The 27,816-nt window shown below is 38.2% G+C and overlaps 2 protein-coding genes across 2 annotated transcripts in view; both read left to right on the top strand.

The window, feature by feature from the left end:
• The window catches only part of LOC116301704 (receptor-type tyrosine-protein phosphatase S), a 53,075-nt gene that overhangs the window by 4,851 nt on the left and 20,408 nt on the right, over positions 1–27,816 (top strand). The window contains exons 5-9 of the mRNA XM_089030717.1: positions 213–363; positions 923–1,239; positions 1,529–1,667; positions 1,749–2,050; positions 2,370–2,517. Of these exons, the coding sequence (XP_088886843.1) occupies positions 213–363; positions 923–1,239; positions 1,529–1,667; positions 1,749–2,050; positions 2,370–2,517 (1,057 nt within the window). The remainder of the gene's footprint in view (positions 1–212; positions 364–922; positions 1,240–1,528; positions 1,668–1,748; positions 2,051–2,369; positions 2,518–27,816) is intronic.
• Positions 18,079–27,720, top strand: LOC116294341 (neuropilin-1-like). Its single transcript, XM_089030730.1, has 9 exons — positions 18,079–18,427; positions 19,797–20,119; positions 23,490–23,631; positions 24,033–24,331; positions 25,251–25,401; positions 25,945–26,258; positions 26,553–26,691; positions 26,773–27,083; positions 27,396–27,720. Exons 1-9 carry the CDS (start codon positions 18,337–18,339, stop codon positions 27,519–27,521), a joined length of 1,896 nt encoding a protein of 631 aa, XP_088886856.1. The 5' UTR covers positions 18,079–18,336; the 3' UTR covers positions 27,522–27,720.

Raw genomic sequence — 27,816 nt, 5'->3', positions numbered from 1 at the left:
TACTGATGGTACAACATGGACCCCTTATCAGGAGAACAATATTGACAGGGTAATGTAGCATTAGTGATAGTATGATAGATCAGTGGGTGAAGAGGTACCAGATAAATATACATCTACTGGTAGTACAACATTGACCAATTATAACGTATCCGTCATACATCTGTCACTTTTAGTGTAAGTGGGCCATTAACCTTTTTGTTTCTGATTCACAGATATTCTACGGTAACTATGATCGTTCAACTGCTGCACGTCTCATCCTGTACCATGGTATTATTACAAGATATCTACGTATTGTACCTAAGACATCACAGACTGGTACATCGTGCTTAAGGACAGAGATCTATGGATATCCTTTCCAGTCAAGTAAGATTCCCATGAATTCCCATGTTCCTTTTTGATGTTTTCTGAATTTTTTCAGGCACGTGGTGTTTTTTTTTTCTTTTTCACATATATGTTTTTATTTCTCAAAACGTTGAACAAATAGGTCGGTGGCCATTTTAAATTTTTTCTACTAATGGACTAATGGTATATGAGCTGATAGCCTAGTAGTAGAGTAGACATTGAGAGCGCACGATTGCTCATATCCAGTTGTTGTCCAAATAATAATACATTACTGAAATCTTCACACATGAAAATAACACCATTGGTAAGAATTCTTAGAAATCGCATTAAACAGTAAAAATCCACTAAAATTGTATTTCGTGGATAATTATATATTTAAACGGAATATTACATGGCCGCATGGATTTTACCTTCTTGTGTTGAGAATTTCTTCCTCGCTGCGCTCACTCGTAATATTGAATATTCTCTATTTCTTACTTCCCTGCATGATTATCTGAAAACCTTTTAAAAGTTAAGTTATAAATATATCGCATAGGCCTGCAATTAATCATATTTGACTTTGAAACTTTCTCCTGTTCAGGCTGTTCAAGTCACAGTGTTGGTATACCCTCTACTAGTTTGGTACCTGATCACAGGTTTACAGCAACATCAACTTCTGCTGCATACAAACCTTTTAAAGGAAGATTGGGTAAGAGTCAAGCCTGGGCTCCGTATACACGAGATACAGCTGATGATTATCTTCAGATTGATCTTGGTGCTAAGTACTATATATGTGCTGTAGCTACTCAGGGACTTGGAGAAAACAGGAATCATGAATATGTGAAAAAGTACAAAGTATTGTACTCAACAAACAACGTGCAGTGGACAACATATCAAGAAATGTCTGGAGAAAAAGAGGTAGAGACCCGCCAATGAAAAAAATGTAGTTTAATTTGGTGGACCCAAATCCCGTCCTGCTAATAAATGTACAATTTCATTAAAGAGATGGATCCAGAGCCGTAGAAAGACTGAAAAACTGAAAAACAGAAAATACCATATGTTAACAAGGAATTTTGATTTTGACTTTAATAAAAACCAATAAAAGTGTTCATTTATCACACGCATCATAGTTATGTGGTAATAATAATAAAACACATTTTCCAGCTCACACTTCTCGTTTTTTCTTTTGTGTTTTTGTGTTTGACAGTTCAGCGGTAACTCTGACAGAACAACAGTGGTTACTAATGCAATATCCAACCCATTCAGAGCCAGGTTTGTTCGTGTACTTCCAACAGAGTTCAAACAATGGAAGATGCTACGGGTGGATTTCAAAGGACTTCCACTGGGTAAGAAATCTTAAAGTATTCTGTATGGTTGCATGTGAGACGAGTTATGAAAATTATAAAATTGCATTAATTTTGTTCAAGGTTGCACCTCGTCGCTTGGTCTTGAGAATTCACAAATACCAGACTCACACTTAACGTCATCTTCATCATCCGATAATTCCCAAACTGCACCACGTGGTCGTCTGTATAGCAGTTCGTCATGGTGCAGCCAAACAAATGGTAATAATGAGTACATACAGGTTGACCTTGGACAGGTCAAGACAGTGACAGGTATTGCAACACAAGGTAACCCAGATATGGATGCATGGGTGAAGTCATACAAAGTTAGCTACAGCTTTGATAACAGATATTGGAATGAGTACAAAGAAGGACTGGTCGTTAAGGTAACATCGTCTGGGCTATGATTATTAGTCATATATGTATAACCCTGCTCAAAAGTACATCCTAATGATCTAATTCACCATTTTCTATACATTGGTTCACTGGTCAAACACAAAGCATTCAGTCGAGGTTGCAAGGTTCAAATTTGAATAATCCTTTGAAAGTATCTTGGCGCCTTGCTTGAGCGCTTTGTGTTTGACCAGTAAACCGATGTATGGAAAATGGTGAATTAGATCATTAGGATGCTTATTAAAAGCCTTTTGATGTTAACAATCCACTAACTATTATACTTTTTGTACATTCCCGGATTTTATTAAATAGAATTTAGAAGGAAACAGCGATAGGAATGGCGTCAGGGTCAACTGGTTTAAGAATCCAACAGCAGCACGTTATATCAGAATTACTCCTCAGACTCACAACTCAGGGGGCCGTCATTGTCTACGATTTGATGTCTATGGATGTGATATCTGTAAGTCATACGAGAAAGTATTTTTAAACTGAAATCCTTACTGATCTCATGGGAATATTAAAATCTAATCAATAATGATAATTGTGCGGTATTATTTCAGCCGTCGTCCCAAAAGTGGTTTTAAATACTGCTGACTTCATCCTTTCAAGCATCAAAGGAAGTTCCATTACATTAACATGTAGCGTACTTGGTGAACCAGCACCTGACATACAGTGGTTTAACAATGGAACTAAGATCAACGGCGCAACACAATCAACACTACGAGTACAGTTTATCTCTGCTGAAGATGTGGTGTCCAAGTACAACTGTACAAGACAAGATCCTAACACACGAGCTGTGGTCTGTAACACGTTCTACACGTGTAGGGCAACGTATCCAAACTACGTGCCAAGTGGAGGAATGAATGAGGCATCGGGGAAAGTGACGGTGAACCTGAGTAAGTAATTATGTGACATTTCTGATTTCTATATAATGGAACCTTTCATTTTTTTTCGTGTATTTTGCTGCGTTTTCTCTATTAACAATGGGTTTTTTCGTCTCTTTTTCCCTAAACCTATCCCTTCATCCCTCTCTTCCTTCCTTCCTTCCTTCCTTCCATCCATCCTTTTTTTATCCTTTCCTTACTACTTTCCAACCTTTAATGTTTGTTCGTGTTGAAATTATCATTTTTAATATAAAAAACGCAATATTAATGCTTATTCGTCTTTGCTTGTTTTCCTCTAAGATGTTCCGGAGTCGCCAACTTTCAGCGGCACTGCAAGCGAGAGATCCATAACACTTAGTTGGATCGCACCTACACCAACTGATGACGCAGGCCAGATCACGTGGTATGGCATTAAATTGAAGAATCAGTCATCGAATCCCATCATCTATGTTCGAGGCACATCATCTTCTTATAACTTGGCATATCTCAAGCCTTACACAAACTACTCTGTGGAAATGAGGGCGATAAGCGTCGTTGGCTATGGGTTATGGAGCAGTTTGCAAGTTATAAGGACATCAATCGCCAGTAAGTAGCTAGTCTAAGTAATGAGGGTGAGAGCCAATTTATCCAGTCGCGTATGAGTGAAACTGCTTGAAAATATATGATACAACTATGAAATTGGACTTGATTTGATGGATCATGTCATTGAGTACCGTTACCGTGACAGTGTTGGGATGCAGCATTTTGAATGGATGATCACTGTAGATGTGTTCTATCTCAAACATCAATTACAGTTGTCTTACAATCATTTGTGAATTCCCTATGTAGTTGCATATCATGCACCATGAAAAAAGATTCGAAGGTTTCCGCTTAATTAATAGAGGTATCACCACCGTATCGTTAGTCACAGATCTCTACCTTCTCTTAATGCAATCTATGTCCTTTCCTCCTTCCTCCAGAGCCTACCGGTGTTCCTGTCATAACCAGCTTAGTTCCTAAATCGTCACAGAGCATTCAAGTCAAGTGGAAGGTACGTACGGGTCCGTAAGATCATGCAGTCGAATTGATTCCAAAGAATGGCACAACTCACATGGATAAATCGTATTTCGTGACGTGCTACACACAAACAAAGAAAAGACCCAAAAGCTGTCGATACATATACACTTTGCGATATATTCTTTCTTTTGCCGCAATTTTAGATTTTTGTCGTATTACCTGCGCGAGAGGTGCAGTGTGGATCATGTAACGCACCAACAGCTTCAACACTGTCTTTATTTGGATTTTCTTTACAACATTTTGAAAACTCGAAGCGTGCACCAAGAGAAATGATAGATGCTGTAAATTTTCACCTACAAAAAAATAAAATAAAATAAACCAGAAAAGAAAAGAAAAAATAAATAAAATTAAGTTGCCGGTTTGATTATCGATTCACTGTCACTTACCTTTCGTTAGTTTACAGAACATGACGCGCTGTATGGCCCACTGGATGGATACACGATCAAATACGTTCCTAGTGGAGGGGTTAGTCAAACCACTCGTGTAGATGGAGATGTGAAAACAACGACGTTGACTTCACTGGAGAAATACACTTGGTATACTGTAACGGTATTAGTAAGGAATAGTCTGTATGATGGCCCAGAGAGTACAGTTTCAAGAAAAAGAACAATGGAAGATGGTAGATATAAATATCGACTGATAGATGGACGACTTAGTCACATGAAAGTACCATGCACATACACTGTAAAACCTTGGTCTCTATTAAAGGCACACTATAACCCCGTCCACACATATCCGGATATATTTTTGAAAACGGAATGTTTTCTTTGTGGTTTGGCCTCGAAAACGCACATTTTGGATAGCGCAAACGATTCGAAAGCGAATTAAAAAAATTGAAAATATCCTAAATGTTACCACGTGTTGTATAGTGAAACAAAGCAATCTTAAAACATGATTTCATGATTATGCAGTAAAAGACTGACAAAGTAAGATCACATCAATACTGAGGGAATAGACTATGATTGGCTGAGGTCTACGTGCTATTGTTTCTGCTCACTCCTGATTAGTTTCACCTTTCATTTTGCATCGTCATTGCTTAACTTTGTAAAAGTGGTCCCAGTTAGCGTGTCCTAACTGAAAATTAAAATTCCTTTTTAATTTTTACGCAGCTCCGTCGTGTTCTCCAACGCTTCTTACAGCCAAAGCTACCACCTCGACCAGTATTGTTGTCACTTGGACACCTTTGTCGGCAAACACGAAATGCTTGAATGGTGTTCTGAGGAAGTATAAAGTGTACTACAGAAAGACAAGTGGAGGGCCATCCAATTCGCCTATTTCTGTTGTCAAATGGTCTTCATCCAAAGAAATTTCAGGACTAGATAAATACACGAGATACGAGTTTCAAGTTCTCGCTTGCACTGTTGGTGATGGTCCGCGAAGTAATGCTTTACAGGAAACAACTAATCAGGATGGTAAGCCGGTTCAATACCATTTCTCGTGTGTCTATATCTGTCTGTTTGCCTGTCTGTCATTCTGTCTGTCTGTCTGTCATTCTGTCTGTTTGTCTGACTGTCTGTCTGTCTGTCTGTCATTCTGTCTGTCTGTCTGTCTATCTGTCTGACGGTGCAAAAGTGTGGAACTCGTTACCCCAAAGTGTCAGACTGTCCAATAATTTAAAATCTTTTAAGAGGAATCTTTCGTCTGTTGGTCCTTAACACTTTAATTACTATAATATTTTTGGGGGGTAGATGATAATTTTTTTCATAATCTGTCTATATATTCTTAACGTTATTATCAATTTTTGATATCTATTACCTATCAACTCGGTTTTCATGAAAACCAATTTGTACATTGATGAAATTTCCCGAGATTAAATAAAAGACATCTCTCTCTCTCTGTCTCTGTCTCTCTCTCTCTCTCTCTCAGAGATGTTGTCCCTCTTGATACCTTAATACTTATGTATAAGGCTCTTATTCAACCGTTATTTGATTACTGTGATCTTGTTTGGAGTAATTTAAACAAAGGCCAAGCAGACCGACTTCAAAAGTTGCAGAACAGAGCTGCCCGAATCATAACCTTTCAGGGCTATGACATAAGGTCAGCAGACATCTTGCAACAATTGAATTGGGACCGCTTGGCTATAAGACGCGAAAAGCGCCTTTCTCTCATGATGTATGATATTTTGCATGACAATACTCCATCTTATTTACAAGATCTTTTCTCAAAAAGTAAGGATTCAAATGCTTATAAATCTAAATTGAGAAATATCGAAGATAAATTAGAAATTCAAACCATTCCAAGGACTGAATTCCTTAAAAAAAGTTTCTCTTACAGAGGAGCTAAATTATGGAATTCTATTCCTTCACATATCCGAACTTCATCCTCTAGGTTAGTTTTTAATAAGAATTTGTCTAATTGGCAGTCGGATAGTACCTAGTCACTTTATATTTATCATTTATACGCATTTTAATAGCTATATATATAGTTCATATTATTTAATTCATTTTTAAATATATCACATATTATATGTAAATCTCTTTCTTATGAAGTACGACTTTCATGTAAAGAAGTGTATGACACTTATGAAACTATCGTCCTCAAATAAAGGTGCATTCATTCATTCATTCATTCTCTCTCTCTCTCTCTCTCTCTCTCTCTCTCTCTCTCTCTCTCTCTCTCTGTCTGCCTGTCATTCTGTCTGCCTGTCATTCTGTCTGTCTGTCTATCTGTCTGTGTCTGTCTGTCTGTCTGTCATTCTCTCTGTCTCTCTGTATCTCTCTCTGCCTGTCTGTCCGTCTGTCTGTCTTTTTGTCTTTCTGTCTGTCTGTCTGTCTGTCAATCTGTCTGTCTGTCTGTCTGTCTATCTGTCTGTGTCTGTCTGTCTGTCTGTCTGCTTTTCTGATCAAATAGTCTTTCAAACTTGATTTCTTCTTCAGCCCCCAGTAATCCAGTAAACCCCGAAGCACTTGTATTGGATCCTGGAAGCAACATTCGTGTGCCTCGAGTCCGTATCACTTGGGAGAAACCACAGGAAGAGAATGGCATCATCACACGATACGTTATCTATTACAGTCTCACTGGTACTGGTGTCTCAATCTACAAATACATCAACATCACAGATATTAACACTTTGACTTACACAATGAGCGTACCTGGAGAAACGAAATTCAGCTTTAAGATAAAAGCATCAACTATTAAGGATGGACCTTACACGGCTTCTAAGAATGGCGATGTACCTTCCTACCGTAAGTACATGGAAACGATATCAGAGTTGACCAAATATTTATATATTCTTTAACTTGCAATCATGATTCCCACCATTAAAAATATTTGGTTTGTCTCTTATTTTAATTTATGTTAAACTCATCACACGTAGATGAGCTTGGCGTTGGTGCTTGGGTGGGAGGAGCCTCGGGAACTCGGCGGAGGTCAGCGGTTACTATGGCAACCCTGTCACCTCCCACCTAGCACCGTCACACTGACTTGGCAGTGGAATACTTACCTATACTTACCTTAGTGGAGGGTGGGTGGGAAAACAAATAGCGTTGGTGTAGCGTACAAACTGCGTAAGCTAGCGTTAGCGAAATGAGATAGCGCATAGCGTTAGCGAAATCGAATAGCACGTGGCGTTAGCGAAATTGGATAGCACCCGATGCAAGCCTCGTCCCCAGATACCATCTGTTCATCATTCATCTCATTGCGTGAGACATTAATTTGCTTATCAGATGGCCGCGAAGCTATAGCCCCTTGATGACAGATACTTGCGATAACAGGCAACTTAGTTCAAATCTAACTTTGCTTAAATATTTTATTTAACCACATATAACTATAGACGTTTGGCACCATTTACCAATGGCCTTCATCATACTAATTTCGATTTACCTCAATAAAGTTTGTCACCTGAAAAGCAACAAAAATGAAACAGACAAGGATTATTATGGGTAGATAAAACTGACAGGTGAAATCTCTTGTTAAAATTTTGCATTCTGTGTTCCTCCTGTGAGGATAAGCTACAGTTTGTTGGCTCTCAGAGATCTAAACTTTCTATCTTGTCGCTGATCAACGTTATGGAAAATGAGGTTGATGAGGTTGTGAAGCATTTTTCCATAGTCTCAATGTTTGTTGAAGTTAACTGAGCAATCCGGCGCCAACTTAATATCAAAATAGAAATAAGAATAAGAAATTGCAAACAAACCATTACTTCCATCCCTGAGAATTGTTTTACGAGCATTGAACAGGTATTATAAACAACACATTGAATCGCAATCCTTGGTGATACAATTTATTTTACAGCGCCCGCAATCGCACCAAGAAATACACGATCAATAAAATTGAATAAGACAACCTTTAGCATCGCCTGGCAACCGTTGCCTAGAGACCAGAGTAATGGCGTCGTCACTAAGTATGAAGTAACATGGCAACTGATGCGCATTGGAAATCGAAGATCACTTAGTCCGTCTGTCACAGCGTCAACACAGGATTCCCAGTACACCATATACAAGTTGAGACTGTGTGCGCAATATACCGTGTATGTGAAAGGGTTTACTAAAGCTGGTCCTGGACCCAACAGTACTGTGCTTATTGTGACATCACGTAAGTACTAAAAACGAGGTATAAACGAGATTAAAAGGCTATAAAAATAAAGATTGTAAGGAGGTAGGGATTTAGGAACGGCGGGTGGTTTTAATGATCAAAGGAATGGAGGAGGGACGGTGTGGAGATTGGGGGAGGGAGAGAGGGTGTGTTGATGAATGGAAGGGGGAGGGAGCGAGGGAGGGAGAGAGGGAGGGAGAGTGTGATGATAGATGAAGGGAGGGAGAGTGTGATGAAAGATGGATGGATGGAGGAAGGGAAGGACGGAAGGGGGAAGGGAGAGTGTGATGATGAATTGAGAAGGGGAGGTAGTGATGATGGATGAATGGAGGAAGGGAATGACGGAATATGGGAGGGAGAGTGTGAAGATGGATGGAGGAGGGGAGGAAGTGATGATGGACGGAAGGAAGAAGGTTGTGAGTGATGTTGGATGGGGGGGAAGGATGGTGTGATGATAGAGGGAGAGAGAAAGGGTTGGTTTAATGATGGGAGAGAGGGAAACAGTAACTCAAGGTAAGTAATGGGGGTGAGAGCCCATTTATCTAATACCACTAGTCACAGATCTTTACCTTTTTAATGACCGGTCCCTAAATCTACTAAAACTGATTTTTTGGGTGCAGAACCTAACAAGCCTACTGATGTACAAGCTGAGACTCAAACGAAGACTTCTATTGAACTAAGATGGAAAAAACCATTGCCAATATCACTAGTTGTTGATGAATATATGGTAAGTCTATGTAAAGGATTCTCATTTTTTTCCAATGATAGTAGTGTTAGTTTTACAAGTTTAAAAATGTGGCTGATTATGATTATACAATAATAATCTTAATTCATGAATCGCTATTTCAACATACTTATTTTTCATTTCATATTTGTGTTTTTAAAATATTTTCCATCATTCGATTTAGATTGAAGTAAAAGGTTCTAAATCATACTGGCCAAAGTACTCATTTTCAGAGACTTACACGCAGAATGGTGCACGAACTAACATGGTAATCGACAGTCTTGTGCCTGGTACAAGCTATGAATTCTGGGTAACGGCATCAGCAGTATGTGGTAAGAGTGAGAAGAGTGTATCAAGCAAAAAAGACACAGACATTGACAGTAAGTACCATAAATTATGCCGGTTTTGCTTGCTGTCTCGCTGCCTAAAGCATCATTTATACTTCATACTCTAGATCCTGTCAAGCCTACAGGGAATTATGTAGCTCTAAAGGACAAATTTGACGTTCCATTATGGTCAGTTGATCCAGTCAATGGACCAATCAGGTAGTTATTCCGGATAAATAACATTGGGTGCTCCGTGATTCGTTGTAACAGTTAAATAAGTGTATACCCCTGTATCCATTATTGACTTCACTCTTAATTACATGTATCAGTTCATATCAAGTTATCGTAATCAAAGGGAACAAAGATGTCAGTGACTTACCAACAAATATCAGTGGCTACAAAGATGCACAGGAGCTTTACGTCACAGCAGAACTGAAACCAAACGAGATCAAGTCTTCTTTTCCTGTTGGTGACAATAAAATATATGGACAATATAAAAATGTACCACTAGACAAAGGAAAAACATATACTATTGCAGAGAGAGCGATTACTGAACACGAAGGAGTAAGTACATCAAATTACGAATTTAACTCACTCGTATCAGAGGAATCCTACTTTTCTCCGATAAGGACTTAGAACCTGTCCCTCCTCCAAACCAAAATAAACATATTCAATGATGCGTGACTATAAGAGTAGGGGATTGTCTTCTGGTTCATTTAACATCTACTTACCATTTGTTTTGGTTTTTTTCCTATTTAAAGAAACTTTACGCGGGCCAAGCTGCAGTAGTAGCGAGAATTGAAGTGACTCAAGGTATAACGCTCAATATGTCATTAATTCTTTTAGATTGTTGTGTATATATGGCGTTGTTATTGACTTCAATCTAAGACAATTTGGAGGCTTAGAAGAATTGGCCAAGAAAATATATAGAACAAAACAACTAATTTTACTTCCATAGTAAAAAAAATTATAAGAAATAAACAAAAAAGATTTAAAAGCAAAAACAAACAAACAAAATCAGATAAAAAAACCAAGCAAAAACTAAACACATTAAATTCCTCATTAAAGTTACTTTGTTCTTGTAAATTTGCATTATATTTTCAAGGTTGAATATATTTTTCCGCTGATTAAAAGTTTCTGAGAAAATTATGAATTACAAAGTAAACAAGTATAATTACAATGATAGATAAATGGTTTGAGTAGGAAAAAAGAAGAGAATAATAAAAGGTTGCGGACGACTCCCGAATTCTGAGGAAATTGAAAGCTTTCGAGTTGGGAGTCTTAATTAAAAAAGGTAAATATAAGTTGAGAAATGTGGTGGAAAATATAACTATTTAACTGTAAGAAGATGCAAATATGCCGTTTGTAAATACAAATGTAATAATTACTTAGTGAGTAATTATATGATTATAGGGGATTATAGAAAATATGATAAGAACAGAAATGAAGAGAAATTATAAACACTAAATACATGATATATGTATTCTTTGATTGCACGTTACGTCATCGCGGCCATTTTGGTGCCATTTAACAAAAGATTTCTTCTTAGCATCCATTGTTAACGGCACCAACATGGCCGCCATGCTTTTGTCTTTTAAGAGGGCGTCTCTGTAACAGCGTGCCACTCGATCTGGGCTCGAAAAATAGATTTCTTTTATATTGCTATCATCGAAAGTACTATCTATCCTCACTACAAAATTGCAGTTAGAATTGTTCTAAATTCTTTTTTCCACCCGCTATGCGAATTTTTGTCCATCGACCCCAAATCAGTGAAAGACGCCGATTTTCGAGGTCGGCCGAGGGCTACTTTCAAAGTCTGTTTTCTCGGGTTTCTCTGCACATAAAAGCTATTTTTTCTATCCAGAACTTTAGTCTAGTGTAACTTCTGCATAAAAACAGTAATAGTTTTTTTTGGAATGCGCGAATTCTGAAAAATAATCCTAACTGATCGAGACTACTGAAAGCGTGACGTGGAAAGCTAAGATTATGAGACCTCGAATATTGCAAATTTCTCATTTGTGGCACCTAACCCAGCCCTAAAATATCATTCAACCTTGAGATAAGAAGCTATTTTATAGATGTGTGCAATAAAATTTGCGGCACATTGCGTTTCTACGAAATAAGCTAAGTTTCAAATTGTTCTATTTTCAGTCATTTCCTTGCGTGACACGACAGGCCGTTGGGTCTGTGACGGCTACTTCTTTGCTCGTTATCCTCAATACCATTACCTAAAATATAATATGACGAATTAAACCTTAACTTTACAATATTTGTTCCATTATAAAAGATTTCAATGATCTACGGCTTCATTTAATAGTGTTTCTATAACCTGTTTTGAAGTTTCACCGCACAGTAATTTTTGTAATTTGAATATCTCGAGCTCCTCGGGAGGTCAATCGTTATTTGTTTATTTAATTATAGTAAAGAAATCCTCGCTTAGTAATATCTCGAAACATCCTAAAAAGATCCAAAACTGAGAACTGTTCTTGTTGGTAGAGCTGAACATTTTTTTGTTTTTTTATAAGTTGTAGGTAATATATCATTGATATCTTTGTCACTAGTCATTTAACCTTCTCAACGTTTATTTCCTTTATGAATTATCCATCATTTCCTATTGTGAAAAGGTATTTCGTCCTTCCGATATTTTCGAACTCCATATACTATCATTTTTTCGAAAAAATACTTTGCAGTCTTGACTGTTCTTCGGCTGAGACGACGATTTTTGCAACAGGTGTAAACAAACGTATGAATTCATTTATAACTACAGAACGAGTGATTGTGAAAATTATGATCATATAGGGGCGGCGGTTCGGAAGTGGAGGTTGCGGGTACTGGCTCCTCCAATACTTTTTAAGATATAGATCTACTCTGTAGATATGCTTCAAATAAACCATTATTATTATTATCATTATTACCATTATTCAATCAATCAATCAATGTATTGCTCATTTCTCTTAGAGAAACATTCAGCTCTCACCTCTACCCGAGTAAGTTCAACTACTTTGAAGCCAAGCTATTATGTGTATTATGATGCTTTTATTGGACGTCCTTTTTCTCTTGTTTGTTGTTTTTGCTGTATTATCATATCATTATCATATCATTATCATTATCATTATCATTATCATTATCATTAGCATAGCAGTGATCAGGACAGAGCTAACAGAGCAGGATCAACAATCAGAGGCATACATTACAGGATCAGGAGCATATAAACATTAGCATTATCATTATCAGTAGCATGATCAGGATCATTATCATATCATTACATTATCATTATCATTATCATTATCATTTCATTATCATTATCATTATCATATCATTAATCATTATCATTATCATTATCATTATCATTATCAGTATCATTATCATTAGCATTATCATTATCATTATCAGTATCATTATCATTATCAATCAAAGAGTATTTGCGCCTGGTGAGCAAATACAGGGAAATATGAAAACGTGGTCACGTTTGCCGTTTGCGGGGAGAAAAAAAAGTCAATCTAAAACTCTCTAATGTTTAGCTTCCGCCATTGAAGGCTGAGATCTTGTTTCTTTGATATAGTAGTCGCATAGATCGTACGTGTCATAATGCACTAGTCAATTGAAACCCCGGCTGGCGGGGCACTGAACGGGGACGTGACGCGTTTTTGATGTACTTTTAAGAGCATGATTGCACCCGGGGTTCCCTGGAAACAAGAGGTCGGCCATCTTGAAAAATACCGAAGAAGGCGTTGTGATTCCAAGCACAGGCAGCCCGTAGCCTAGTACAGGACAGTATGTTCTACACAAAACACATGCTCAAAAAAACTTATAGCAGTTTCTACCTATACACTTTTACACTGAACTCCACTAATAAGAACCTTTCTTAAAATTGTAGCCTTATAGGTTCTTATTATCCTTTTTTCGCGGGGGTCGGGGGTCGGGGGTTTCAATTGACTAGTGAATAATGGGGTGTTGCAGGCCAATGCTATCCTCAATTTCTTGTAACAGATTTATACGTTCTGACTCTCGTATTACATCCTGAATGTCTTCCTCGTCTACCAAAGATCGTACATTTTCCTGAGGACTGGTCACGGTAATATCTCGTGCTGTGGATTTTTTTCGCGAAGTGGAGAGACGTGAAAAGAATCGTGCAATCTGGGTCTTCGATAGCCCGATTCTTCTCTTTCAAAGCGCCTTTCATTGTTCTCATTTCTCGCGCACCGCATTTCCGCGGCAACTTGTTCAGGGTCTGCTTTTCTACCAGTCCTCTCACCCAGGTCAAACTTTGCTGTCAAATACGACCGCACATTTTTCTGTAGAGCAGCTCCGCCTCTTGGTTTTAGAGCCCAGCCCATGCTAAGTGTTGAAGGTGTCTCTTGAAGAAGTGATATACTGTATAAGAAGCTTTGTCTGGTTCTCGGCGGAGTCCATCGTAAGTAGGTTTATTTCTCTCTGATAATTTCGCTCTTAGATATATATTCGTATTTGTAATTATGGTTATTTGTATTATATTAAAGATGTATATTTAATTTTAAAAAATATGCATTAGTTATTTTGTTTTATTTTGTTTTATTTTATTTTATTTTTTTGCAAGAGTCTTCAATTTAGACGTCCTAGTCTAACTCACTAGTATTCAGTACAAAGACATAGATTCAGTATTCCAAGTACTACTAATATAAGTATAGAGTTGAGCAATAACACAGTGAAAATAACGATGCTAACGCGGGCAAGTACATCCTTCACTTACAATAATATGAATAATATGTTACCTTCAACTAAAAAAACTAGAAATATTCAGCTCTACAAACAAGAACACTTCTCATTTTTGGATCTCTTTAGGATGTTTCGAGATATTACTAAGCGAGGATTTCTTTACTATAATTAAATAAACAAATAACGATTGACCTCCCGAGGAGCTCGAGATATTCAAATTACAAAAATTACTGTGCGGTGAAACTTCAAAACAGGTTATAGAAACACTATTAAATGAAGCCGTAGATCATTGAAATCTTTTATAATGGAACAAATATTGTAAAGTTAAGGTTTAATTCGTCATATTATATTTTAGGTAATGGTATTGAGGATAACGAGCAAAGAAGTAGCCGTCACAGACCCAACGGCCTGTCGTGTCACGCAAGGAAATGACTGAAAATAGAACAATTTGAAACTTAGCTTATTTCGTAGAAACGCAATGTGCCGCAAATTTTATTGCACACATCTATAAAATAGCTTCTTATCTCAAGGTTGAATGATATTTTAGGGCTGGGTTAGGTGCCACAAATGAGAAATTTGCAATATTCGAGGTCTCATAATCTTAGCTTTCCACGTCACGCTTTCAGTAGTCTCGATCAGTTAGGATTATTTTTCAGAATTCGCGCATTCCAAAAAAAACTATTACTGTTTTTATGCAGAAGTTACACTAGACTAAAGTTCTGGATAGAAAAAATAGCTTTTATGTGCAGAGAAACCCGAGAAAACAGACTTTGAAAGTAGCCCTCGGCCGACCTCGAAAATCGGCGTCTTTCACTGATTTGGGGTCGATGGACAAAAATTCGCATAGCGGGTGGAAAAAAGAATTTAGAACAATTCTAACTGCAATTTTGTAGTGAGGATAGATAGTACTTTCGATGATAGCAATATGAAAGAAATCTATTTTTCGAGCCCAGATCGAGTGGCACGCTGTTACAGAGACGCCCTCTTAACTCTTTTGGGAATGCTTGCAATCCATCAATAGAGGCAAGCATGCATAAACGAGTACTTCATTGAATGCGTCTCCATGCGTATTTATATTATATCCGATATGCTCATACTTTCAGATCCACCGGAATATTCCAATTCGACTATCTGGGTTTTAGAAGGCGACGAGGTCACTCTTGGCTGTTATACAAGTGGTCCTGATCCAATAAAATACTCTTGGACTAAAAGAGGAACTCCTTCGCTCGATAGCGTCGAAGCGAGGGCAAACGGTGACGATTTAATTATAAGACTTAAAAGTGACAAGGAATTTGGTATCTATGTATGTACTGCTACAAACAGTGAAGGAACGGTAGTGTACCGGATTAACAGAGTGGAATTGAAGAAATACATGACAAGGAAACCTAACGCAAGTGAAATCAAAGCAAAGGAAGGTATAATGATACTAATGTATGGTATAATTCATTTTCACGTATAGCTGTAACGAGATAATTTAACATTTCTACTCCCCTGTCCTCTTCGACAGGAACAGTGTATCGGTTTTTATTGAGATGGAGTTAGGAGGTAACCAGCCGTTGTGACAAAGTATTTATGATACACCTTATTTGAAAGTCTTGCAGTACATTTCAATTCTGTAGATGCCGTCCGCGGGCTGCCCTTTTTGCAATCTGTTGTAAAACAAATTGGGAGATATGAAAGACACCATGAAAGACCTCTTGGGTGGGTAAATTTGAACACAAGAGCCTTCATCACGGGATTAAATAGTCATGTTTTCTATTGATTTCTCAACAGTTGTGTCTTACGTCATTCCACTTGTATTGATCATTCTTGGACTGATCATCTGTATCGTTTATTTGGTATACCGGCTTCGGCGGAAAGAAAAACAACACAATGAGAAACGAATGAAGAGCAAGTCAGATGAAAAAGAGGTCTCGAATGACGTCATAAACAATCCAGACTATGCTGATGACATCATTAAAAATTCAAGAAAACCACAAACTACAACAGCTGACGAAATAGAAACTTCAGGCTACATGGAATTACAACCAATACAAAGCAGTGATACGGTTTACCAGTCGATACAAGAGCCTGCAAACAGACCTAGAAAAAGTGAAACACCACACACGCGAGGCATGACGGGACATGAACAATACATGGACTTAAAACCAAGAGTAAACGAATACGAAACACTACATCATAAAGAGAACGCGCCAGGACAAGACTACGAGGATGTTGGCCAGGATTTTACAAGAAACATTTCTTCTCATGACACGCAAGCATAGTTTTATGAGGATTGCATGTTTGGATCGGGTAGCCCATTTACCGATATTGAACGTTTTAAAAAAGATCCGCCAATAGCATCATAGTACTAAAAATCGCAGCAATGAAGTCTTAAATGACAAGTTCTATCAGATAGATTTTAAAAATATCGGCTTATCTATATATATTTTTATCAATTTTTAAATATTTAAATATTGATGAATATTCTAGTATTACAATATCATGTGATAAGAGTTGTTCTAGTCAGTAGCACCGCATTTGTAGTGTTAAAATTTGTAGTCGTCTTATCATAGTACCAAATTTGCCGGACTATATATTCAACAAACAAAGTAATTCGTCCTACGTCAGTACCGGTTTTATTATTGTTTCTGTATTGTTCTTTTAATCAACAGTATAACAAGCCTCAAAAATAAAAGTTGGAAGACAGGGCCTACGGTTTTAAGTCCTTGGCTGAGAAGACTTGAAGGTCTAACCATTTGCAGATATAGTTACAAAGGCAACACCTTCTCCTCAGTTATTTTAAGACCCTGAGTGTTGGTCTGGCCGAGGCTTGAACCACGACCTCCCGCAAAACAGACAGACGCTCTTACCAACTGAGCCTACCGGCCGGCGGTAAATAAATAAATAAATAAATAGAAATAAAAAATGAATAGAAGTTGCTGCAAACAAAAAGTAAAAAAACGTCTGCGCGCGCATTGGTCGGAAAGGACTGGCACTAGCAGAGAATATATCCAAGATGGCGCTTTATTTGGCGAGAGTGTGTATTTTGTAGATCTACCAGTCGATCTGTAAACTAATTACGATTTTGAGACGACAATACCAAAATTATTGATGGCTAGTTGAGAGAAAATATATTCGGTATTGGGCGGAGTCGCGTAGGATTATCATCCGATGTGCCCGACACACGCAAGTTCTAAAGGCCACTCGATTTTTTTAGAACAGCTGGTTGTTCTTTTTCTGTTTTCGTAATGGAACTGCGTAATGATATCGATACTGGTTTGAATGAGCAAACCAACAATTTTTTGGTTATCGTTGCAATAGTACATGAAGAATTCAACGATCACGGCTTGCTATATCTAAACAAATTGCACATGGGGGAAAATTTCTTTGCATTTTAAGGCCGCGCAGTCCGATAGATAATACTAGAGAGTTTTAGACTGACTTTTTTTCTCCCCGCAAACGGCAAGCGTCACCACTTTTTCAGCGCCTCGTTTTCATCGTTTAATTTTACTTTACCTCTAGCAAATTTTCTCTCCATAAACAATTTTTGTTTTGTTTTTCTACTACTTGGATTTTTTTGATATTCGTTTTTAGTAATTTAAAAGAATTTTTTACTGGTCAACTGAAGTTTCATTATTGTGTTGAACGTAAACCTAAAACTCTGTACTAATTGCATCGTACGTGATGTAGTAACAGGGAGAGAGAGGGTACTAGTTATCAGGATGATAGAAAGATTGAAACTGAAATCCATGCCTGCTGTAACATGACTGATATCCACTGCTAGTGACCCATGAACTCTTTCTTATCCTTCAGGGTTTGACTTGTCAATATACTGAAACATCTTCAACTATCTTATTGGCTGTCACCTTATACATCCGGTCTTAAATAAAACCACTAAATGCTAATATTTAATCCATCAATTATCCTGTCTCTCCAAGTTATGCTAAAACCCAAGCTAGACATCATTCCTCTAAAGGACTAAGGATTAATTTTGCCTTTATTATCGAGTTCTGAAATGCAATAAGACATTTCGACAATTGCTTTCGAAGTGTTGTTTGAGAACCGAGTTAGAGTCAAAAATGAATTTACAAATCAGCAATGGATTCTATCATTTCCGCGTTCTCTTGGTGATGATAATATTCAACCAAATCAAACCAGGATCGCTTACAGGTAAGTTATCAATCCAAAATATATTAGATAAAGAACCAAATCTTCGCTCTTTTTAAGCTATAGGACATGTAAATGATTATTTGTTCAATTTCTGTGACAGACCTCTGATCAGGTCAGATGAATTGGTTCTTTAAACGATATTTTCTCGCGTGACGTTTTTTCTACTAATCGTTTAATCCTCAATTTGCTTAATTGTCTTAACAGAGATAAATACTGATCATAAGTCCTTTTTCTCCTAGATTTTAGTTCTACTGAGTCATCTCTTTTATATGCGTATTCTTACAAAACTCACATACCGATATCTTATAAATGTCTACTTGAAGTTGATATGGTATGTTTGATCAAGACGTGTAACGACACAAAACTTTGGTTGTGCTTGTGTGCATTTTTTTTTATTATTATTCTTTTACAATCTTATTTTTTCCTATTTTCATCACGTCATCAGCAGAAAGCTGTAGCTGCAGACTCGTTTTTTTTTACGTGTTCGCTTAGGACACAAAGAGATCTAGAAGAAAAATCGGGGGAGGGGGATTTAAAGAAGACAGATCAAAGTTTAAAAAAACAAATGATTCAAGCATGAAGTTGCATAATAAGGCTTTTTCCTATAGCTAGTTCTCAATATGTACAATATTAAAAAAAACCGGTAATAAATTAATCAATCAAATCAATCAATCAATCAATAATTTATTTAAACACGTATCGTCCAAGAGCTTATAAAGCTCGTTCAAAATACGAACGTGTACAAAAGGTTAAATATACATTAAAAACTATATTACACTAAATATGAAGTATATAAATTAAGGAGCTAATATCTAATGCTATTTTTTCATCGCTGGTGAAGAAAAACAAATGCGACCACCGAAAAAAAATAGTTATTCAAATTTATGTCGTTGATTGCTGAAAAGCTCCGAATTCGTTACTTGAAAATAAATATAATAATGTAAAAGTTGTGAACAAATTTATTTCCTTGACTGGTGGCTAAAAATACATTTGACAAACCCTTCTTTGGAGAAGTATTCAAGACTGAAACATATTTCTAGAGTTGCTTTTCGTTTTGGAGTCGTTGACTGTTGTCACATCAAGGGAACTGCTGTAAGATATCGCTTGCTCGCAGTAACAAGAAAAAATCACTCGAAAGTTAAGAAGGAACAAGATATTTAATGAGAGATCAAAAGCCGATTTCGATTTTTTTCATAAAATTATTATAAAGGCTAACATTCAATTCTCAAAAAAACTAGTAAAACATATCTCGATTAAGCACATTATGATAATAACTCTGGCTGTATTCTCAATATTAGCTGCCTAGCCAATGCGCCTACTTGTTTCAACCAAGTTCATTTACAAACGAAAACGACCTTTTCTTTCTTAGATAACAACTGTGCTGACAGATTGATTGGTGTAGAGAACAGATATGTCATACCTGACAGCAGTTTTACAGCAACTTCTAAATACGACAGCAGTTACAACCCATATCACGCTAGACTCAATAGTAACTTAAAAGGATGGTGTGCAAGAACACGAAGCGATCCAAATGACTATCTACAGATTAATCTTGGACTTCCTTACGTCATCTGTGCTGTAGCAACACAGGGTAGCAGTGATGGTAGTGCGGAGTGGGTGACACAGTATAAGATAAGTCTGTCGATGGATGGTAGTCGATGGAACACATATCAAGAAGGCGGAGTTCAAAAGGTATGGTTCACAAGAAAGACGTCGGAAGGCATCTTTAGAGGGATAATGTTCAATTTTTACTTAATTGGCTCACGTAGCTGGTTTGTTGTTTGGATGATTGGATTGATAGCATTGGTTAGTGTAGGTTGGTAGGTTTCATTGGTTGGTGACGGTAGGTAGGTTGGTTTCATTGGTTGGTGTCGGTAAGTAGGTTGGTTGCATTGGTTAGTGTCGATTGGTAGCTTGGTTGCATTGGTTGGTGTCGGTAGGTAGGTTGGTTGCATTGGTTGGTGTAGGTTCGTATGTTGGTTGCATTGGTTGGTGTAGGTTGTTATGTTGGTTGCATTGGTTAGTGTCGATTGGTAGGTTGGTTGCATTGGTTGGTGTAGGTTGGTAGGTTGGTTGCATTGGTTAGTGTCGATTGGTAGGTTGGTTGCATTGGTTGGTGTAGGTAGGTAGGTTGGTTGCATTGGTTGGTGTCGGTAGGTAGGTTGGTTGCATTGGTTGGTGTAGGTTGGTAGGTTGGTTGCATTGGTTGGTGTCGGTAGGTAGGTTGGTTGCATTGGTTGGTGTCGGTAAGTAGGTTGGTTGCATTGGTTAGTGTCGGTTGGTAGGTTGGTTGCATTGGTTGGGTGTCGGTAGGTAGGTTGGTTGCATTGGTTGGTGTAGGTTGGTAGGTTGGTTGCATTGGTTAGTGTCGGTAGGTTGGTTGCATTGGTTAGTGTCGGTTGGTTGGTTTGGTTAGGTAGGTTGGTTGCATTGGTTGGTGTAGGTTGGTTGGTTGGTTGCATTGGTTGTGTCGGTAGGTAGGTTGGTTGCATTGGTTGGTGTAGGTTGATAGGTTGGTTGCATTGGTTTGTCGGTGGTATGGTTGCATTGGTTAGGTTGGTAGTTGGTTGCATTGGTGGTGTGTTGGTAGGTTGGTTGCATTGTTGTGGGTGTAGGTTGGTGTTGGTTAGTGTAGGTTGGTAGGTTGGTTGCATTGGTTGTGTTGTAGTTGGTATGTTAGTGTGTTGCATTGTGTGTGTCGGTTGGTAGGTTGGTTGCATTGGTTTGTGTGTTGGTGTTGTTGCATTGGTTGGTGAGGTAGGTAGGTTGGTTGCATTGGTTAGTGTAGGTTGAAGGTTGGTTGCATTGGTTGTTGTAGGTTGGTAGATTGGTTGCATTGGTTGGTGTAGGTTGATAGGTTGGTGCATGGTGGTGTAGTTGGTAGGTTGGTTTAATTGGTTGGTGGTATGTGGTATGTTGGTTGCATTGGTAGTGTCGGTTGGTAGATTGTAGATTGGTTGCATTGGTAGTGTCGGTTGTTGCATTGGTTGGTGTCGGTAAGGTATGTTGGTTTCATTGGTTGGTGTAGGTTGATAGGTTGGTTGCATTGGTTAGTGTAGGTTGATAGGTTGGTTGCATTGGTTGGTGTAGGTTGGTAGGTTGGTTTCATTGGTTGGTGTAGGTTGGTATGTTGGTTGCATTGGTTAGTGTCGGTTGGTAGATTGGTTGCATTGGTTAGTGTCGGTTGGTTGCATTGGTTGGTGTAGGTTGGTATGTTGGTTGCATTGGTTAGTGTAGGTTGATAGGTTGGTTGCATTGGTTGGTGTAGGTTGGTAGATTGGTTGCATTGGTTGGTGTAGGTTTGTAGGTTGGTTGCATTGGTTGGTGTAGGTTGGTAGATTGGTTGCATTGGTTAGTGTAGGTTGGTATGTTGGTTGCATTGGTTAGTGTCGGTTGGTTGCATTGGTTGGTGTCGGTAGGTAGGTTGGTTTCATTGGTTAGTGTCGGTTAGTAGGTTGGTTGCATTGGTTGGTGTAGGTTGGTATGTTGGTTGCATTGGTTAGTGTCGGTTGGTTGCATTGGTTGGTGTCGGTAGGTAGGTTGGTTTCATTAGTTAGTGTCGGTTGGTAGGTTGGTTGCATTGGTTAGTGTCGGTAGGTAGGTTGGTTGCATTGGTTGTTGTAGGTTTAGGTTGGTTGCATTGGTTGGTGTAGGTTGGTATGTTGGTTTCATTGGTTAGTGTCGGTTGGTATGTTGGTTGCATTGGTTAGTGTCGGTAGGTAGGTTGGTTTCATTGGTTAGTGTCGGTTGGTAGGTTGGTTGCATTGGTTAGTGTCGGTAGGTAGGTTGGTTTCATTGGTTAGTGTCGGTTGGTAAGTTGGTTGCATTGGTTGGTGTAGGTTGGTATGTTGGTTGCATTGGTTAGTGTCGGTTGGTTGCATTGGTTGGTGTAGGTTGGTAGATTGGTTGCATTGGTTAGTGTCGGTTGGTTGCATTGGTTGGTGTAGGTTGGTTGCATTGGTTAGTGTCGGTTGGTTGCATTGGTTGGTGTAGGTTGGTTGCATTGGTTGGTGTAGGTAGGTAGGTTGGTTGCATTGGTTGGTGTAGGTTGGTATGTTGGTTGCATTGGTTAGTGTCGGTTGGTAGATTGGTTGCATTGGTTAGTGTCGGTTGGTTTCATTGGTTGGTGTCGGTAGGTAGGTGGGTTGCATTGGTTGGTGTAGGTAGGTAGGTTGGTTGCATTGGTTGGTGTAGGTTGGTAGGTTGGTTGCATTGGTTGGTGTAGGTTGATAGGTTGGTTGCACTGGTTAGTGTCGATTGGTAGGTTGGTTTCATTGGTTAGTGTCGACTGGTAGGTTGAATTGGTTAGTGTCGATTGGAAGGTTCGTTGTCTCGTTAGCCTTTAGGGTAGTTGGGTTTTGTTAGATGTTTGGGTGGTTGATGTTTGGGTGGTTGGATGGTTAGATAGTTAGATGGTTAGATGGTTAGATGCATGGTTGTTTATTTGGTTGATTGTTTGGTCGGTTGATTGATTGTTTGGTCGGTTGATTGATTGTTTGGTCGGTTGGTTGATTAGAAGGTTGGTTGGTTGATTGGTTCGTCTCTTGATTGGAAAGTTGTTTTATTGGTCAGTTCAATGGTAGGTAGGTTGGTAGGCTAGTTGGTCGGGCAGTTGGCCACACAGGGTATTAACAGTTATGGAGGTGAATGGGCGACACAGTATGAGATAAGTCTGTCTATGAATAATATAAGCTGGACGCCTTACCAAGAGAACTGAAGAGTAAAGGTAGGAACTACAAATAAATTTATATACAAGTATTGAAAAGATCAACAGGACGTTTATGTCATTATTCTATCAGGAACCATGATTTCGATCAGAAATGGAGTGTAAAATAGTGCTTAAGTTGTAGTGGCTATGCTGTGTTGGCCGTCTACAATTCAGGATGCACTTCATTATTCGTAGGACAATCTTTCTCGTTGAAATAGCTGTATATAGATAATGAAAATTACAAAAAGAGAACCAAGATGTTGATGTCTTGCTGTATTTTCAGCAATAGTTTTGTTGACACGTCACGTCATTTTTATGACGGTATGTTATAATAATTTAATATTTTTGTTTTAGTTGTTTGCTGGAAACACTGACTATAGTACTATAATAAAACACACCCTTGCACAACCCTTGGTGAGATATATCAGATTCATACCTTCAGCGTCCCGATGGAAATGGAGAACCATGAGAGTAGGGATCTATGGATACTTTAAAGGTAAAACACGTTCGATCTTCCTCGCATACTTCGACAAACCATTGTCGCATATATTTTTCCCCCCGCGTCTTTACTGATTGATCAATATAAATATCCACATCGCAGCTCTACAACCAAACATACATGCGCTGTTATAAAACGTTACTGAGAAAGAGCACACTTTCACACAGAAATGCATCCGAAAATAAGAAAACAAAACTTAATGGTTAAACATGAATGAAATTAAGGTTGTGTACAGTCGTACCTGTCAGATGATCATGACACACACCGGACACACCTCCATCTTTGGCTAGCAAAGCTCCACCTGAGATATGTATACCTCATCCAGAATATGCAAATCAGGATCTACAATCACTACGGTATTCGTATTTAAAATCCTTCCCTTTTGTTTCCATTGGTAGCTTGCGAGAACTCTCCTCTTGGCATGGAATCAGGAGCTATTCAAGATGGCAGTATAACAGCTTCATCTGATGTACATCTAGCCAAGAATGCTAGACTACATTACACATCAGGCTCATCGTGGTGTGCCTCTACAAGCGACTCTGATCCATATCTACAGATTGACTTGGGAACATCTCATCTTATTTGTGCTGTGGCGACACAGGGAAATAGCATAGCAGACCAGTGGGTGAAGACGTACCAGATAGATACATGGAACTCAGCAACATGGACCACTTATCAGGAGAACAATATTGACAGGGTAATGTATCATTAGTGATAGTATGCTAGATCAGTGGGTGAAGACGTACCAGATAGATACATGGAACTCAGCAACATGGACCACTTATCAGGAGAACAATATTGACAGGGTAATGTAGCATTAGTGATAGTATGCTAGATCAGTGGGTGAAGACGTACCAGATAAATACATTTACTGATGGTACAACATGGACCCCTTATCAGGAGAACAATATTGACAGGGTAATGTAGCAATACTGATAGTATGATAGATCAGTGAGTGAAGACGTACCAGATAAATATACATCTACTGGTAGTACAACATGGACCCCTTATCAGGAGAACAATATTGACAGGGTAATGTAGCAATACTGATAGTATGATAGATCAGTGAGTGAAGACGTACCAGATAAATACATCTACTGGTAGTACAACATGGACCACTTATCAGGAGAACAATACTGACAGGGTAATGTAGCATTAGTGATAGTATGATAGACCAGTGGGTGAAGACGTACCAGATAAATACATTTACTGATGGTACAACATGGACCACTTATCAGGAGAACAATATTGACAGGGTAATGTAGCATTAGTGATAGTATGATAGATCAGTGGGTGAAGACGTACCAGATAAATACATTTACTGATGGTACAACATGGACCACTTATCAGGAGAACAATATTGACAGGGTAATGTAGCATTAGTGATAGTATGATAGATCAGTGGGTGAAGACGTACCAGATAAATACATTTACTGATGGTACAACATGGACCACTTATCAGGAGAACAATATTGACAGGGTAATGTAGCATTAGTGATAGTATGATAGATCAGTGGGTGAAGACGTACCAGATAAATACATCTACTGATGGTACAACATGGACCACTTATAACGCATCCGGCATACATCTGTCACTTTTTGTTTCTGATTCACAGGTATTCTACGGTAATTATGATCGTTCAACTGCTGCACGTCGCATTCTGTACCATGGTATTATTACAAGATATCTACGTATTGTACCTAAGACATCCCAGACTGGTACACCGTGCTTGAGGACAGAGATCTATGGATATCCTTTCCAGACAAGTAAGATTCCCATGAATTCCCATGTTCCTTTTTGATGTTTTCTGATTTTTTTTCAGGCACGTGGTGTGTCTTTTCATATGTTTTTATTTCTCAAAAAGTTGAACAAATCGGTCGCTAGCCATTTTAAATGTTCTCTACTGAATGGACTAATGGCATATGAGCTGAAAGCCTAGTAGTAGAGTAGCCAATCAGAGCGCACGATTGCTCATATCCTGTTCTTGTCCAAATAATAATACATGAAAATCTTCACACATGAAAATATCACCATTGGTAAGAATTCTTAGGAATCGCATTAAACAGTAAAAATCCACTAAAATTGTATTTCGTGGATAAATATATATTGAATAGAATATTACATGACCGCTTGGAGATACGGATATTACCTTCTTGTGTTGAGAATTTCCTCCTCTCTGCGCTCACTTAATATCCTCTATTTCTTACTCCCCTGCATGATTATCTGAAAACCTTTAAATGTTAAGTTATAAATGATTTTCATAGGCCTGCACTTAATCATATTCAACTTTGAAACTTTCTCCTGTTCAGGCTGTTCAAGTCACAGTGTTGGTATACCCTCTACTAGTTTGGTACCTGATCACAGGTTTACAGCAACATCAAATTCTGCTGCATACAAACCTTTTAAAGGAAGACTGGGTAATAGCCAAGCCTGGGCTGCGTATACACGAAATGCACCTGATGATTATCTTCAGATTGATCTTGGTGCTATGTTCGATATATGTGCTGTAGCTACTCAGGGACTTGGAGAAAACAGAGATGAATATGTGAAAAAGTATCAAGTGTTGTACTCAACAAATAACGTGCAGTGGACAACATATCAGGAAATGTCTGGAGACAAAGAGGTAATTTAGAGACCCGCCAATGAAAAGAATTCCAATGTAGTTTAATTTGGTTGACCCAAACCGCCTCCTGCTAATGAATGCGCAGTCCATTAAAGAGATGGATCCAGAGCCGTAGAAAAACTGAAAAACTGAAAAACAGATAACACCATGTTAACGAGGAATTTTGATTTTGACTTTGATAAAAACCAATAAAAGTGTTCATTTGTCACACGCATCATAGTTATGTCGTAATAATAAAAAATATTTTCCAGCTCACACTTCTCATTTTTTCTTTTGTGTTTTTGCGTTTGACAGTTCAGCGGTAACTCTGACAGATCATCAGTGGTTACTAATGCAATAACCAACCCATTCAGAGCCAGGTTTGTTCGTGTACTTCCAACAGAGTTCAAACAATGGAAGATGCTAAGGGTAGATTTCAAAGGACTTCCACTTGGTATGAAATCTTAAAGTATTCTGTATGGTTGCATGTCAGACGAGTTATGAAAATTATAAAATTGCATTAATTTTGTTCAAGGTTGTACCTCGCCGCTTGGTCTTGAGAATTCACAGATACCAGACTCACAGATGACGTCATCTTCTTTCTGGACTGGTAATGGTGTTCAATATACCGCACGACTTGGTCGTCTGTATGGCAGTTCGTCATGGTGCAGCCAAACAAATGGTAATAATGAGTACATACAGGTTAACCTTGGACAGGTCAAGACAGTGACAGGTATTGCAACACAAGGTAACCCACATATGAATGCATGGGTGAAGTCATACAAAGTTAGTTACAGCTTTGATAACAGATATTGGAATGAGTACAAAGAAGGACTGGTCGTTAAGGTAATATCGTTATGGCTATGATTATTAGTCATATATATAAGCCTGCTATATAAGTACATCCTAATGATCTAATTCACCATTTTCTATACATTGGTTCACTGGTCAAACACAAAGCATTCAGTCGAGGTTGCAAGGTTCAAATTTGAATAATCCTTTGAAAGTATCTTGAGCGCTTTGTGTTTGACCAGTAAACCGATGTATGGAAAATGGTGAATGACATGTGTTTTTAATGTGAGCTTATTGAAAGCCTTTTGATGTTAACAATCCACTTATTATCATACTTTTTGTACATTCCCGGCTTTTATTAAATAGAATTTAGAAGGAAACAGCGATAGGAATGGCGTCAGAGTCAACTGGTTTAGGAATCCAACAGCAGCACGTTATATCAGAATTATTCCTCAGACCCACAACTCAGGGAGCTTATTGAAAGCCTTTTGATGTTAACAATCCACTTATTATCATACTTTTTGTACATTCCCGGCTTTTATTAAATAGAATTTAGAAGGAAACAGCGATAGGAATGGCGTCAGAGTCAACTGGTTTAGGAATCCAACAGCAGCACGTTATATCAGAATTATTCCTCAGACCCACAACTCAGGGGGCGGTCATTGTATACGATTTGATGTCTATGGATGTGATATCTGTAAGTCATACGAGAAAGTATTTTTAAACTGAAATCCTTACTGATCTCATGGGAATATTAAACTCTAATCAATAATGATAATTATGCGGT

The sequence above is a fragment of the Actinia tenebrosa genome, unplaced genomic scaffold, assembly GCF_029948245.1.
Source record: "Actinia tenebrosa isolate PJP-AT-01 unplaced genomic scaffold, QUT_ActTen_1.0 PGA_scaffold15__27_contigs__length_11533743, whole genome shotgun sequence".
Classification (NCBI taxonomy): domain Eukaryota; kingdom Metazoa; phylum Cnidaria; class Anthozoa; order Actiniaria; family Actiniidae; genus Actinia; species Actinia tenebrosa.
This window is presented reverse-complemented; position numbering and strand designations above follow the sequence as displayed.

What these genes read in the sequence shown, in the direction of transcription:
- LOC116294341 (XM_089030730.1), top strand. Translation starts at nt 18,337, where the DNA reads ATGAATTTACAAATCAGCAATGGATTCTATCATTTCCGCGTTCTCTTG. An exon ending in AAGAAGGCGGAGTTCAAAAG is followed by an intron (nt 20,120 to 23,489) that starts GTATGGTTCACA and finishes TTTTTGTTTTAG; the next exon opens with TTGTTTGCTGGAAACACTGA. An exon ending in GATCTATGGATACTTTAAAG is followed by an intron (nt 23,632 to 24,032) that starts GTAAAACACGTT and finishes TTCCATTGGTAG; the next exon opens with CTTGCGAGAACTCTCCTCTT.